The following is a 16,382-nucleotide window of genomic DNA, read 5'->3' as shown; positions in this document are numbered from 1 at the left end:
CACGGAGTACGCCCTTGCAAGATAATTGGAGGGGGAAAGGATTCAGAGACCACCACCAGGGAGTATACCAATAAATTCCCGATGGTGAGCATTGATTGTCCAGCATTTCGACGCGGGGCTCTCCCCCGTTTGGGACAGTGTCCTTCACGGCCCCTTGTCTTCCACGTTCATCTGCCTTCCACGATTGAGAGAAATATGGCCAAGATCGATGGTGGTTTATCCACTTGTTGGAGGGTGTTCCCCAATAGCCGATCACGATCTGCAGGTCATGATGGCATTAGTCCCACCGATCGTATTTTGCTGGGTCATGATCAGCATCCAATAGTTTTCACTTCTTCGACTTTCAACTCACAATCTATTTATCGCTAATGGATCTTACTTTTGCTTTACGTCTGTCTTCTGTCGTCTGTCTGTGCAATGTTTCATCAGAGCAGAAGCTCATATATGTCCAACCGTCGTTTCACTTCATTCCAGAGACCGATTAAGCCAGAATAGATGGCCAATTGGCGACGCTCAGAACAAAAGGGTGTTTTAGAGAAGATGTATTAGGACAGAATCGACAACTGCTCAGAGAGTGAGAGCATGATACTGGAGCCTCTTGCGAATTCCGTCGCGTCGCAGCCATACGCAGGCGCCAATTCCGTCTACTCGGTGTTGAACGGCCTCGATGGATGCAATATTGTGAGATATTTCAGGTCCCATTTCTGTGAAAGGGCCAAATCCCGCTTCGAGTCATCTTCATCACACCGTAGCATAGTTTGAAGCAGTCATAAACCACAACCAGAGATATAGATTGGAGACATGAGATCAGGTCACGAGCTTGATTGACTCGTGGCGAGTGAAACAACTCTCAGCATCATTCACAGTCTTCTGTATTCGCCATAGTGTCATGCATGTCTGCTGCATGTCTCATCGTACACTCTCAATAGAGTTGGAGGAAGGGGGCCAGCAAGTTCTTTGGCTCTGCTCAGGTTGGTATATATGAATCGAGCCGGAGATATTATGTCCCAAATCGTTACACGTGAATGTATTAGAGGTTTCTTGTCGTCGAGATTTTTTGTCTTCGAGATTTCTTGTCTTCAAGATTTCTTGTCTTCGAGATTTCTTGTCTTCAAGATTTCTTGTCTTCGAGATTTCTTGTCTCTTTGTGTCGTTATCGATGAAAAGCCAAGCCCTGAATCTCAGCAGTTGGACAGCTTCGAGCCAGTTGACATTCAACATTTATAGTGCCACTAGAGCCTTCCACTCGCGGAACATGTTATATCAGCTCTCTCGTGGAGCTTCCAGGTCTCTCTGGGCATCGTGTTCCGCAACAATCGCTTCGGGGGGGGGGAACAACACTCTCAAAACGACACTCGACGTGAGCATGGAGTTTTCGCTGAGTCTGAGTTGCTTGTGTTGTGTTGCACATAGAAAGGAAACCGAAATTTCTGCAGAAGACAACCGTGAAACAGCATCATCGAGGAGAAATCCACCGGGAGACAGGATCGATGATGAGAAAACAACCGGAAACATAACCATTGACGCATGGATAAGAGAAGGCGACATGATGAGCTTAATGCGCAGAGACACACGTTATAGAGGTAATGAGTCTCGGCCATACGAAGCATTCAAATAAGGTTGAATCATGACCACTCTTTTATGATTGAGCGAAACTTTTGGCTATGAGACAATGGCAGAAGTTTAGTAGTAGTTGGTGATCTTAGCAATTCATAGGCATCGAGTGGGCATGCGACGCCAGCATAAATATCACAGAGGGCAAACACTCATTAGATCTCCCATGAGGAGTAGAGGCCTGTCCTCAGAACTCACATCCTACGTAGGAGTAATATTGTCGCTGATGCCGTAGGAGGAGGCTCTGATCGATAAACAATTGGATGGCTGGCGAAAGCGTCCGCTGAGTTGCATAAAGACGAGGCTCAGACATCATGAGCGTATGATACCCTGGAGTGCGGTTGTACATCATGAAACCATCCACAGTAGCAAAGACTTTTGGTCCGTCTGATTCTTGTAAATGGTGGCTTCTTCCTAGCAGTTCAATCTTAAAATTGCATCCCACGACTATTTCGGATCCGAGACCAGAAAAGCGGTATCGCATAGGTTGCAGAGGTATTTACCAATGGTGCGTTGATTCAAAGTACGTCAATGCGGGCGTTGAAAGTGCCAATACCAATGCCAATGCTAAAGCACCGCCACTAGATGGACTTTTGGCCGGGCCGTCGACCAATACGCAGAATCAGATCTAACACGGGCCAGCGTACAACTTGGTAGATCATTGAAGCGGCTGAGGAGGATCCTAGGTGATCGACAGGGGGAGCCGCTTTTCCCCCTGGGTCTTTTCAAGGGGGTTGCGTATAGCCAAGCTTGCCAAGATATTGCAGACCTTGTCAATACAAGCAGATATGCACCATTGTGCTCTGTGGAAGCAGTCATTTGTAGTTTGCGTCTTGCCAGCAGTCAATGGCAGAGACAAGACGAGGCTGAGTGGGGTTTATGTCATGGCAGTGCTCTTTTGTAACGAGAGCTGCGTACTACGGTCAACATTGTGACATGATCAGATATATTCCCCGTCAACTGAATACCTGTCAATGGCTCTCTCAATCCCTCTTCCTAGCTTCAATGGGAGCCAAGTCATGGATGGCAGATTTCCGCATGGCATGTGCGATAGCGAGCGTGTTGTTCCTCTGTACAGTAAGCCTCCGTCGCTAAGCCAACGGAAGCCATCGATCACACGTGCTGCTCGGTGGTAATGCTCCGGTTTCCGTGCCCCGGACGGGTGTACTCGTACGAGTGCAGTATAACGTGTACTCCGTACAACAAGCAATTGGATCAAATAGGCAGTATTCCGACCATGAATGATCAGGAAATGCACCCTGGTCGAGACTCGGGCCGGGCAATGGAGACGGGTAAGGCAGGCAGGCAGTGTTTTCTCCGTATCAAATTCCGTACCTGCATCTGCTTGCCGCCATCCAAGGACGAGTAAAGCGCCAGCACAGCAGAGGCTCCGTGGCCCCGTAGCGCGAGCCCGCAGCAATGCCGGCAAATTAAGAAACTGTCGTCATGAATTGGACCAGAGGCAACCAGCCGGTAACTTTGCTCCCGTAGCCTGTGTCATGTAGAGTGGATGCTCCATGGGAAGTGTCCGACAGAAGGGCTGTCAAAGGTGGCCGGCCTCGAGGATTTCAGGGGGGTATCTCGTGGTGTGGATGCGTCGCTTTGCCTGTTTAGCACATAGCCGATGGATCGAAATCGATCTAAGCAGTCCCGGGCCAATTGACAGCGCATTGACTCGACTGAGCTGTTCTGATGGCTCTTTTTTGTTGTGGCTCCGTTGCGTTCCTCTTTCGCGTTGGTTTAGGCGAAGAGAAATTCGACAAGCTGTTAGCTGCAGTCTTCTAGGTGGCTGTAGCTTTGTACAGAGGTACTGCTAGTAACTTCCCATGTAACTTTGTATTTTCATTTTTCCTTTCTGTGCGCCCTGGTAACGTGCTACGTTGCACTTTCCAGCAGCAGCAGCACCTCCTCCTTCTTCTTCAAAACGCACACCCCATGTAATTGATTCAACTACCTTGGTTGGCAACTGCCAATGGCAGCATTGGAATGAATCCCGCTGGCCAGGTGCAAACAGGTTCTAACGAGATCCTGCCAAGCCCATGCACATTCAATATTACAGGTCATCCACTGGGAGCATCTCGCGCCCTTATCAGTGGCACTTGGCGCACGACGATTGCAATTTCATGTGTGCTAAATATAAAGAGACCACACTCTTAATCGTGAGAGTAGTTGGTGCTAGTGAAGTGAAGTTACAGACCTATGATGCCATGGATAGCTGACGACTCCCCGAGCTAATGCATGTCTGTTGAAACGGCAATTTCCTCTTTCCCAGTTTTTATGCGGGGGCCGCGCAAGACTGAAGCGTTCGGGGTGCTGAGGATTGCCGACCACCTAACCAAGGTACTTACTGCTCTATAAGGTTTCTCACCAATATGCTGGTACCTTTCTATGACGATGATGGCATTGCGCTGCATTTCGTAATCGTCCCTTGGTCTTTTATATACATGCACCTAATAGGGGGCAAAGCCTTCTACACTCAGCCTTGTGATGCTACAGCTCAGATAGATCAATCGATACTATTTTTGGGGCCTCCTCGGACCCAAGGTACAAACTTTGACTCCGCGTATACGCACAAGAATTTTTTTTTTTTTCTCTTCCTTTCCCACTTTGCTCAGTAGCCGAACGCGGCATGTGAATGGAGATGTTGTGGCTTCTTCCGGCCTCTCCGTGAAATGTCCCCACCATCAAGGTACCAAACAGACTGCAACAGGAACAAGCAAGGCTGCGGAGTTTGGTACGGCGTAAAAATGGAAAAGAAGAAGAAAGTAAAGCCACGGAGCGCCCCAAGCGGCTAATTGACTTGTAGAAACTTCAACTAGGCGCTTCTCAGCAGCCTCTCCCCTCTCTCTATCTCCCTCCCGTGTCTTGTGCTCTCTTCCCTACCGAACCAAAGAGCAGGGGGCTTGAGAACTGGGGCAGGGGTGGATAAGGCTCCAATTCGTCGAGAAGCTGACTGGAAAAGAAATGCAATCTTGGAAAGCTTATCCCGTCTTACGGACAGCCCTGCATCAATAAGAGCATGGCTGTGGATGTTTTAAACTCCCCAAGAGCCAACTATTGATCTACTAAGTTGTACATAGCAGCTGACGAATCCGTCGAGGAGGATCAAGTTCAATGGATGTAACTGCGCGGGCTCCCGGATTCCTGATTGGCCCAGCGGAGAGAAAACCCCGCGAATGCGACGCTGTTGGTGCTTGTATCTGTACTTGTCGACCATATGCGGATGCTGCTGGAAAATGCAATATTTAAAAATTGAGGGGATATGAACTGATCTGTCTCCTTCGGAAGCAGCCGTGCCCAAGATAATGAAGCCTTAGAGTTTCGAGTGCCCTGGCGACTGCGAGAGGTCAATGTAGTACTCTCGGTATACGTGGTGCTCGTGTCACTTTTGTGGCCGAATGGGGCTTGATTTTGGGTAAGCGGGCCGTCGCTAGAATGTCACCAAGAGGTGGCGTGCGGTGTAACCGGCCATTGTGCGGCGTTGGTTTTTAGTGCCCGCGCCTCCTGGTGACGCTGGCAAAAGTCAATTCGTAAAATTGCTGCATGTGGCACTGCATTTAATCCAACGTCGAGTTGGGTGCTAAGGGCCAGGTATGGCGGTGCAAATATCAAGATAGTAAGTATCTGAATTTGAATCGTCCAATGCCGCCTTGGTAATGCATTCCATCAATGCGTTAGGGCGATCCTTTAGCACGAAGCAGAGAGAGTTGTGATTTGGTAGCTGTGCAGGATTCATCGATAGGTACGTGCACATGCATCTGCAAGCTGCCTTGCAGATTGCCACAAATAACATGAAAGAGAACTGGACACGGAGCAAGTAATTACATACTTCCACAATGGTTTCAGACTTGGTAATAAATGCTCAAATTCAATATTTACCCCTCATATACACGATAACGAAAAACACAGCAGTTGGCGGAGTTGAGTTGTTGGGAGGTGGTGCTGTGTGCGGTTGTGCCCCGTCTCCAGCGCATAGACAATATAAGCTCATGACCTCGTATCTGATTAGCAGTACTCGTATTCTTGCGCCTCGCAGGAACCCATTCAATTTGCTTTTGACTATATCATGCTCGTACAAACTGTGTCCTCCCTTTGCCTCATTTCCCCCGCCGCCATCTTTCTCATTCATTCCGCAGACTCGACTCGGGCCTCTCCCTCTCCCTCTAGCGCCCTGTTGCCGTCCGCATTTCCGAGGGCGGCTGATGTCGCGAGACTTCCACTTAGGGCAGCTCTGTTTGACTGCGAGCTGACAGACAGGCTCCAGGCCTCGATACACGGCTGCAGCTGTGCGTTGCCGGTGCCCCACGCTTTAGATTGAGCCATCCATCTGTTTTTGATCTCTTACAGCTACGGTACGGCACAGCATATGCTGATCTTTGCGGCAGCAATCGAGTACTATACTGATTTGCTGTTGGCTACCTAGGTACTCGTACTGCCATCTAGTCTAAGCAGTGTGTTGAACGACAGCAGCGATTAAGCACACATCTGTGGCTACATTAATTCGGCCTCGCACAAGCCAGCAAAAGCCTCCGAGTCTGTTGGGCTTGGACCATCGTCCATCTGCTGCCACCTACGAAGTCCATCGCGATAAGAGGTACATGGGAGCTTGACCAGCACTCACGCCTTGTCGCCTGTACTATTCACGACACGACCTCACGCTGCCCTGGCTTGAGCAATACTGTTCAGGTACCTGTACGAGTACCGCGGGATCATTGAAGTAAAATAGGGGATCCAAGGAGGACCCGTCCAGGCTCCCCCCTGACGCCGCAGCTCCCGAGGCATGCTGGAATCCTGTGTTTGTGCTAGCATTGACCCAATTCCGCGCGGCCGAGGGCTCCGCAGCACGCAAACGTCCGAGTACAGGTACTTGCACTGCATGCACGCCCGGTCTTGGAATTAGGCAGTGGCCGGCGAGACATCAATTGAGAATCCGGCATACGACTTTTGCTTGGCCTCATTGTTGCAGGACATTAACTGTAAGTAGCACATGTATGAGTACAAGTTGGCAGTTATTGGTACGTGCTGTCAGTGTCGTACCATCTGCACGGCTGGCTTTGCATTCGTTCTTTTCTCTCTCCCTCCAAGAAGTCAGCAATCTTGAAGAATCCTTTCAAAATTTTCTTCCCTTCTTCATCTCTCCCTCTGCTTTGCTCTGCTCTGCCCTTTCCCCCTTTTTTTATTCGGCATTGTGTTTTCCAAGACGGGACAAGAAAAAAAAACATTTTCTTGGTCTGCGCCACATCCTTCCAAGCATTATCGGTATCACCATCCAGGCCACTTTTAGGGCTCCATTGTTAGGCCGCAGGGAGCTCCGGGAGTGCGGAACGGCGGGCCTTTGTAGCAGGCCAGGCTGCTGAATTACAGTACTGCGAGTCCAGTCCAGTGAGTGATGGCATTGAGACCTCATGTTCCGCCCCCCTTCCACTGATCGCCCTGACCACGTACTCGTACCTTGTCGTTTTTTTTTTTCCAAGTTTTTGTTTTTTCTTTAGTCATTGACGTCTCCCATCTTGCTAACCAGACCAGACAGACGGTTTCTCCGCCCACCTCAGCTCCAGCTGCTGCTACCTGTACTTACCACTGCGACTAATCCAATCCGCCTCCTACCGACAGAACTCCATCTCCTCTCTCTCAGCTGGGCTGGGGTCGGACGTGCTTGACTGCTGGGCCATTCGCTTTCCCCTTGGCGCGCCCCCATTCGATCCGGCAATATCCATTCGCTCGCTCTCATACACCCTGTCGGCCGTCTCGCGTAGCCGTGCAGAAACGCAGAATCGCCATCCACGCCTTCGCGCCAGTCTCTTTTACCTGTACGCATCACATAATTCCGATCGGCTATCCGAATACACGCCCCCCCAAGGCTATTTTTTTTTCCTTTCCTTTTTTTGGAGTTCATCATTCGAGCAGCAAATCAGCGCGTGGTCTTTCCGTGTATGCTTGTTCCCATTCGTCTCGACTCCGCCCACACGTCCTGTCCTACGGAAACCCCAGATAATTTCCCATCCGTCCACTTATCACCTTCAGCCCTCTTGTCCCACCATCCCCGGGTCTTGGTTGAGTCTCTTTGAACCGGGCTTCTGAGTTGCTGGCTACCTATCCTTCGTTATCTGCCGCCATTGCTGTAAGCAACCTCCACACCCCTTTCTCTCCCCGGCCAACCAGTTAGCCGCAGGCTTGTTTAAAGCCCTCCAGAGATGGTATTTCCTAACCGTTAGTCCAACTAGCTGCTATATCGCACCGGGGTTTTGCAGCCTCGCTTTGCCTCCGTTCGCTATTTCGAAATATCATCTCGATCTTCAACATTCGGCTACCGCTATCCCTCATTCGGTGCTCTCGAACCCAGGCTGTGGCTGGCGCGATACACAATCTGATCCACTTCGTCCTCGAACCCAGCCAGCTACCCGCAGCCGACCTCTTATAACGTACTCGTGCTTGTGCAGCACCGGCCCTTTTCTGTATGCGGATTGCGCTGACTGGCCCACGCTGGTGACCGTCGCGCTTCTCTGCCGTCCATACATACGCACTTGCGGGTATAGCTGTTCTGGTCTGCCGACAAGGATCAACCCTTCCCGCTTGCTCGCGCGCCGTGGGACTTCGGCCACAACGGCCATCGTCAGAGGCCGCTGCCCTCTTATTTCTCAGATCTTAGCCATCTAGCTAATCCCCATTGGGATTTCGACGAAACAATGGCACCCAAGACGCCCCGTCTCAAGATTCTATCAGGTTTGTCATCCCACCCCATCCTGTTGTTTACAGCACGCCCCCCTCCGTCGCCCAGTACCCAATATGCCCATATACCCACCCTGGCACTTCGCCCGTCCCAATTCCTAGTGTCCTTTCTCCAAGTTATTCTTTTTCTTCCTAAGCCTCGCTTGGCCAAAACAATTCCTTCCATTGATTCCAACTTTTTGTCCCTCTTTTTTTTCTTCTTGGTTCTCGTTGTTTGTTTTGCCCAAAGCGCCTCAACCCGAGTCATCATCAACAGACAGAGTGGCTGTTGGATGCAGCGCTCTGTATCCCACCAGTCGTTATGAGTGATCAGCTAATGCGTATATGCTCAGTTGGCGGCAATCCCGTCTCGGCCTTCTTATCATGGAGGCTCCAGGCCACCAACGCCTGCGACGTCACGCTGGTATGGAAATCGGGGTTTGAGCACGTTGCCCAGTATGGCATATCGTTCAAGTACGTTGTCGTCGCCAATAGGCATCCCTTCGTTGTCGGGTTGTTGTATCCTAATGTTCGAATCGCAGGTCATCCACATTCGGGAATGAGCGCTTTAAGCCGCGGCATGGTAAGAGGAAACAATGGATCCCGTCACTTATCACATGGAAGGAATCTCGCTCACATCTCTTTTCCCCATTTTCACAGTTGTTCGAAATCCAGAAGATGCTGCAGGCAACCGAGACGGCCCCTTCGATTACGTCATCCTTTGCGTAAAGGCTCTTCCTGATGTCTACGATCTCGCCGCCGTCATCGAATCCGTCGTTACTCCTCAGCATACTTGCATTCTTGTCAACACTACACACACTCTCGGAATCGAGGCCGCAATTGAGGAACGCTTCCCAACCAATGTCGTCCTATCGCTCGTCTCTGGGGCTGAGCTTACGCAGCTTGGCCAGAGCGAGTTTGAGCACAAGGGATCAACTGATGTCTGGGTCGGCCCTGCCAGCCGGAATGCCAATATCCCACAGTCCATCCAAGAGGACATGGCCCAGGCCATTTCCATGACGCTGAGCTCCGGTCAGGTCAACAGTCAAGTATCCAACAACATCCGACAACAGCAATACGAGAGAGTTATTGGGTAAGTGCCAGCTTCCTGGAGCCGGCTCTCTTTCATGGTTGGCTAACGGAAGAACGCGTGTGCAGACCGATTGCTTTCCATCCCATCAGTGTAATATTCGAGACATCTAATCATGTAGCGCTCCTTGAGAAGATGGGGGTAAAAGACATGATCTCCGAGGTCATTGACGAACTCCTGCGCCTTGCCGAGGCCAATGGCTGTAAATTTGCACCCAATTTTAAGCAGTCAATCATGGATGACATGGCAAAACCGAACCAACCTGAAAGCATCATGTGGCAGGACTTTATCGCCCGGCGACCAATGGAGGTCGAGACATACCTCGGCTCACCCATTAGACTCGCTCGGGATGCCAAAGTCTCTGTACCCCGGATTGAAACTCTTTATGCCATCCTCCACAATCTCAACATTGTCAACCGCAACCGGCCGAAGCAGGATGCGGTGCCCGTCGGCAACGGACCTAGCTCACCAAATAACCCATCTCCATATCCACCTCGAGGCCCATCTCAGGCCGGCTTTCGCCCAATGATGCCCAATGGCAACGGGATGCCACCTCGCCAGCCACGACCTAGAACATCGTCCAACTTTAGCAACGCGGGAGGCATGCGTAGGCCTCCGCCTAATGCAAATGGCGGCCCGAATGGCTACGGAAGGCCACCACAGATGAACGGCGGGGGCTCTCGAGCCGCGTCCCGACGTGGTTCAATGGAAGGCAATGATTTGGAGGAGTTCTCTCACCTCGTACTGTACGACGATATCCCAGAGGGCCAGGAACAGTCTTTTGGGACCGACAACTCGGATCTCGCTCTCAGAGAGCGAGAGCTACAGCTGCGCCAACGCGAACTGGCTTTGAGAGAGCAGGAGATGCGAATGAGGCGTGGCCCTCCTCCCCCTCAAGCAGCTGCGCCTCCCTCTCGCCGAGGACCGCCACCATCCAGGGGAGGATTTGACGACGACGATGAAGACGACGATTACTTCGACCCATCCATGGCCACCAACGTCCCCGTGATAGACCCAGACAACTTCGACATGATGAGTGTCACCTCAAGGAAAAACCGCAAGGTACCCGGGCCGTCTCAAACCCAGATGCGACGAAACCCCGAAGGAGACGCGCCGCCGTCCAAGAGTAGCAGGTTCCGACCCTTTGGTCGCAATCGTTCCAGCCAAATGAGCCAAATAAGCCAAATGCCCACGGTGAATGACAACATCCTCGATGACCCGCTGCTAAGCTTCACATCGAACCGATACGGAGCGGTGGACCGCGGCGCAATGAGCGCAGGTTCTCGTGCCAACTCTTTGACTGCCTCTCGGTTAGACGAAATGCAATTTGGCCCTGGAGGGGGCGGCGGTCAAACTATGACTATGACCAGTGGTTACCCTCGACGAACTAGCCATTCGCCGGGAAATCAGTACAGCCCTTCGATGCGAGGTGGAAATGGCAGACCATCGCCACCAAATGGATTCGGCCCTACCAACGGCCAACCTTCACCACCTAACGGCATGAGACAGCCCGTTCCCCGTTACCCACCGGGTCAAGGCACCGTGGTCGCGCCTCAGCAAGTTGAACAACAGGTCGGGGTGAGCTCTCTCAATCCCCCCAAGTCTAGAAATGGTCGTAGTCTGACTGGCAGTGCGAGTGCTAGCGCGGACAGTGGTGAATTTGGCTCAGAACGATCGGCATACAGCAGCCAAGGTAGTCTCCAACAGCAGCAGTACCAAGGACAGTGAAATCCTTTTTCAGTCGACGTTTGGCAAACGCATATCGCCGTGCCGTGCTCCTTCCGACATCCTCACCAAATGGTTACATGAATCCGTACACGTCATGTTAACTCATCCTTTCACTCCTTTCTTTTTCTCCATCATTCTCCCTCTCTCTCCGGCACCCTCCTCACGTACGACGTCGATGAAGAAACGCTAGTCTACCCCTCTGGACGATATCTGTTCTGTTGCAAGCATTCACCAACCAACTCAGAGCTTGAAAGGAGCAATTATTGACGGATTGCCCGGCACACGATTTTCCCTTGTGAGAGGCAACCCTGTCATCTCATGCAGCGACATTTCATCATCGTAGTGGGACTACCACAAATCAACGGCTTGGATGATTTTGGACTATTGTTCGATATTGGCGCTTTTTGTACTTGGGGGTGGACTGTCAAATCTCGTATATACATGTGGAACGAAACCCGAAACAACCTTTCATCATACCGGATAAACGTGGCATTGTTCATGTCTTCAGCGGATTGGCTCTTATTTCGACTTGGAGCCATCCCAAAAGAAAAGGAGATGAAAGAACACGGACAGTCCAGGCGCATCTTTGATGACCCTGGAATTTATACCTTTTTAATCAGCCCTTGCCTGAGTTTTGGAAAAAGCCTCGCAGAGAAAGGGGTTGAGCTACAACGGCATTATTTCTTTATTTTGTTTTTCCGATGCGAATCACACAGCATATTAGATTCTTTGGGTGTGGATTTTCTTTTTCTCTTTTCTGTTTTTATGTCCTGTTTCTTCATATTCTTTTTTTTTTTTCTCCTTTTCTTTGTTCCATTTTTAATTCGGCAACCCGCCACTATTTTTCTTAATCTTTGTTGGGGCCACAATTGGTCACCGTCTGTCTGGAAAGAGCTTGATTGTGATGAGTAGACATCGCAAGAGGATTGGCGCGGCGATGGCCGTGTCATGCCACGGCAACAACCATTCAGCAGCTACGATTGCTGGGCCCAATTACGATGCAGAAGCGGCAGAAAAAGAAACGGCATGCTGAAGTGGCGGCAGAATGCTTGAATAATTGATAGTTGAACACACAATAAAGATATAGAATGGCAGGGCAAATAGCGTTAATGACGGGAAGACGGGGAAAAAATACGGGCGGCATTGTTCTCAAGGTAGTCCAAATATAATATGGCATGTCGATTCTGACGATGAAATCTATTTTCCCCTCTCCTTTTTGCTGATCCGTGAAGTAAATAGCAATACATTGAATATGTGCCATTTATGTGGTGATGGAGTCGTAGAGCTTCAGCTATCTATCACGTGAGTTGGCGTAGAGGGGCGCAATTGGCATCAACAACTCGCAACAATCCATTGTTCCACCTACGCGTTACGCAACTTCTAAGCAACAGAACTCTTTTCTTTCTTTCTCTCACTTTTACTATCCACCTTTTTTTTTTGTTTCTCGTTCTTTTCTCCAGAGCTTTAATTGATTGCCAAGTCAAACGAGCAATGGCGTCCCGAAACGTGGGTGGATCGCAGGGTTTTGGTAGACAGAGCATCATGATGACGAGTGGGAGCGCGATGAAGTCGAGACAGTTGGTGAGTGAAGCTCATCTGCCTTCTTTTTTACACTTACTTCATTCATTATTACTTTTTTTTTCAGTGTCAAAATTGGCATTGCGTGTTCACCCATGAAGAAATGTACTAACTGGGGGTTAGACACATCTTCACTCCCAGCTGGAGCAACTATCAGCCAACCTAGCCGACACCGAAAACTTGTTGAGAATGACGAGCGTGCAGGCTGAAGCCATGAGAGGGCTAGGAAGCTGGCACGGCGGACTGTAAGTCTCTTGAGTTGGGTTGGGTTTCTCGCCGGCCGGTGGGTGATGCGCCGTAGTGTGAATGAGTTGCTGACAGGAATGGGACTGGGCAGGTTCATGGCTGCGAGTAAAGTGCTTGGGGAGGAGAGTGTCAAGGAAGTTGGGAAATGATGGTGGTGCGTTTACGGAGCTGCTTTTTTTTGGATTGGTATGGAATGGATGGGGGGTTTACGGGATACGCCATGATTTTATGAATGAATGTGTCGAGATTTGTTTTCTTGCTTGGGATTCAGATTGAGCTGGGCTATAGATTGAGCACCAAATACCATGTGTTCTTCATTACCTTTCATCATGACCATATATGTCTAGTAGTCGGGATTATTTTATGAACGAATGTGTCCTGAATAGGTCTTCCCTTTATGCAGGCAGCTATAGCCTCTGGTTCGCGATACCGGCGAGCTTCATGAATCGCTTTCAGATGCGGAGATGGCCTCCCCCTTCTAGCGTTAAGATTTATAAATCCAGTTTTACGTTATGCCTCGACGGTAGGACTTACCCGCGCTTCTTAGATCTTTTTTCTCCTTTGCTGCAAGGTTAAGTTTATCCAGCCTGTTGATCTAATTCTTGTTATTATCGCCAGTTGCGAATATATCTACTACTATAACTACTTCTACTACTATGCTATATTTCTCTAGTATCCTCTACTATAGCTATGTTTCTCTAATCTCCTTTACTATAGCTATGTTTCTCTAGTATCCTCTACTATTTATATATGTATCTAGTATTTTTGACTACAGATATATATTTCAAGTCTTGCCAATATTCTTGGGGGCGAAAGCAACTTTAACATCTCAACTTTGGCAAAGCCCTCCGGGCCATTCGGCGCAATTCTACATACGCTGTAGCATTACCCCGTAAACGGTAGACGTCAGGGGGACCTTGAATTCCGGCACGTACTCGACCCAACTAACAAAAGCCTTGGTTATCAAGTACAGAAAATCGGGACCAGCTCGCGAGTATCAGTGTCTGATACAATCCCGATCCGTCAACCATCCAAATCTCCCAACTAGGAATTGGAGTTTGGGAAAGAGAAATGGATAAAGATCGAAAAGTTGTCAATTAACTTCAACTACCATATTTTACGATCAGCGCCAATTGTCATCCTCGTAGGCAAAGCGTCTTTTCTTAGTTTTACTAAGAAATTACAAGAGGACAAATCTATTAAGCTTAAAAAGATCCCTCTTAATTTAATAAATACGACAATATTTAAGAGCAAGCCGTTCTTTTATGCAGTTTATGAGCAAAATATCCTTCAGCAACTTGTATTTTTCTCCAATCATTCAAGCCGATTCCTTTACGGCGGATTCTTAAAGGAAGCAGTTTATTCTGATATTATCTGTAATTCTGCTGCAACTCTTGTGAATGTCAAAATCCTTTCTGTGGACTTATATTCACGACTAGCAATAACCACAAGAATCAGGTCAACTGGCTGGAATAAGTTGACTCTGCAGCAAAAGAAAACAAAATTCCGAGAAGCACAAGTGAATCCAACTGTTGAGGCTCAGCGTAAAACTGGATTTAAGAATCTCGAAGGCAGAAGGGGGAGGTCATCTACGCATCTAAAAGCAATTCATGAAGCTCGGCGCAATCGCGAACCAGCTGCGATTGCTCCTTTAATAAGAGGTGGCTTGGTCCGACGGCAAAATACCCTGCGAACTCGACTAAATAAGCTACGTGCCTTTTTGAGTACCAAAGAAGTTACTGACTTCTTGGAGAAACCAATTGCTTTCTACACTATTGATAATCTAGATTAAATGCACGATCGGTTTGCAACTTATTATAATTGGCCAACGAGATGGAATTCTCTTGATACTTTGTCGAAAACAAGATATAGCCAAAAATTACACCAGTGGTATGAGAACTTGCAAACCTGGGAGGATTCCAATGAATCCTTTACGACAATAAAAAAGGAAGTACAAATTGCAACTCTCCAAAGTATGGCCGTTTGGTATGACAAAGAAAAGGCCCCGAATGGTTTGCGATATACCGCCCGGAGATAATGAACCGAAAATCCAGGGCATTCCATGTACCCTTAATCCCTTTCACTAAAATAGTGTCCTCTGCTCAGCTTGCCTGTATGATCGCCGGCGTAACTTTGTATATTCGCTTGACTCGACGGGTGAGTCATTGAGGACGCGGTTCCATGTTCGAGGGATATGACAAACAAGAAGACGAAGATCCCGTAGCCAGACTCCCATTTAATATTCAGCACGTCAAGAGTAACGTAACGCTCTTGAGCCTTCAGAGATATACTCCTTAATCGCGAGGATAAACTCGAGGTCATGAGACCTAATGAATCGCCCGTCTTGGTTTCTACCCTCGTTGACTCAGCTGGGTTGCACCGATACCAGTGCATCAGCCCAATTGGTTCCATGTCCTTGGCGATTAAACGCCAGTTCAAGTCTCTATGAGACATCCATTTCGGCTTGCATCCGGGGAGCTCCATAATTGCAAATAATCTTTCGAGCATGTACCCCATCACCCTGTAGTCTCATCACACACAGGTTGTTCGTGCACTGGCGCGGACGGAGTGCTGTCTTTCTCCATCTTCGAAGTCGCGAGAGTCCGAAGCGGCTTTCTATTCTGCCTCGGGGCGCTGATGGGATACCGCTTCACGTTTCCACATGTGCCACACCGGGTGACAAGAACATCGGCCCAAGTCTTTCTTCCGCCCTTGCTGAGATTCTCCACCGCAGAGTGGCATGTCTTGCCTTCAATCAGGATAGCGTCGCAATACTTGCAGATGGTTTGCTTGATGGAACGGCTCTGTCGGATCTGGGCTTTCAGAGACACTGATCTCATGTCCGACACGACTTGGTGAGATAAATTCATCAAGACCTTGCGCTCTTGGTTGCCATGAGCAAACTCGGGGTTTGGGCCATTTCCTGCGCCCGACGGTGCGTCTAGTCTCGAGGTAGATGAGTGCTCGTCATTATGCTGGGTCTTCTGTGGCGTGGCCTGCTGCTTGGTTTGTTGAGCGCAGTTTGCAAGATAGCTGGCTGCTTGGTAAAGATATGAAGCCCTGGTATAAATGTGCCTATTTTGAATGCCAGGATTGCCCTTTGCCTTGGCCATTTTTTATTCGACCTTTTGTCTCCCTTGTGGACAGTTATGTTTAAAAATCAAATGTGTGACAAAGAGTGGATTGCCAATGTTTCAGTCCCTGGCGGTATAGTTTGGTGGAAATAGTGCAGAGAAACGCAACAAGTGAAGCCGTCGCATAAAGCAAAAAGCAAGAATATACGGAGTAGAGATCCAAGCGATACAGTGCGTGCCTGCGTGCATAGTTTACTTCGCACATGGTTTAGCTTACCTGATATGGAAACCAACTTTTGCCTTGCATGTGGCACGTGACGGCGCCTGTTTTGCGTGCACGGGCC

General features: G+C 49.3%; 3 protein-coding genes across 3 annotated transcripts; 2 read left to right on the top strand and 1 right to left on the bottom strand.

Moving 5' to 3' along the window:
• The first annotated feature begins 8,369 nt into the window (after positions 1-8,369).
• V8C40DRAFT_175649 (ketopantoate reductase PanE/ApbA-domain-containing protein) lies at positions 8,370-11,299 on the top strand. Its single transcript, XM_083211669.1, has 4 exons — positions 8,370-8,796; positions 8,865-8,905; positions 8,983-9,415; positions 9,481-11,299. Exons 1-4 carry the CDS (start codon positions 8,645-8,647, stop codon positions 11,138-11,140), a joined length of 2,286 nt encoding a protein of 761 aa, XP_083075601.1. The 5' UTR covers positions 8,370-8,644; the 3' UTR covers positions 11,141-11,299.
• A 1,200-nt stretch (positions 11,300-12,499) lies between these two features.
• V8C40DRAFT_239157 (DASH complex subunit Hsk3 like-domain-containing protein) lies at positions 12,500-13,298 on the top strand. Its single transcript, XM_083214588.1, has 3 exons — positions 12,500-12,721; positions 12,842-12,963; positions 13,056-13,298. Exons 1-3 carry the CDS (start codon positions 12,632-12,634, stop codon positions 13,111-13,113), a joined length of 270 nt encoding a protein of 89 aa, XP_083075600.1. The 5' UTR covers positions 12,500-12,631; the 3' UTR covers positions 13,114-13,298.
• Positions 13,299-15,465: 2,167 nt separating this feature from the next.
• On the bottom strand, positions 15,466-16,262 carry V8C40DRAFT_175632 (ribonuclease P protein subunit RPR2). The gene has a single exon (XM_083211668.1). It carries the CDS (start codon positions 16,075-16,077, stop codon positions 15,481-15,483), a length of 597 nt encoding a protein of 198 aa, XP_083075599.1. The 5' UTR covers positions 16,078-16,262; the 3' UTR covers positions 15,466-15,480.
• Positions 16,263-16,382: the final 120 nt, after the last annotated feature.

This window comes from Trichoderma camerunense, assembly GCF_050948025.1.
Source record: "Trichoderma camerunense strain CBS 138272 chromosome Unknown V8C40scaffold_5, whole genome shotgun sequence".
NCBI classification, from domain to species: domain Eukaryota; kingdom Fungi; phylum Ascomycota; class Sordariomycetes; order Hypocreales; family Hypocreaceae; genus Trichoderma; species Trichoderma camerunense.
Note: the sequence above shows the minus strand (reverse complement) of the source record. Positions and strands in the feature narration are given on the sequence as shown.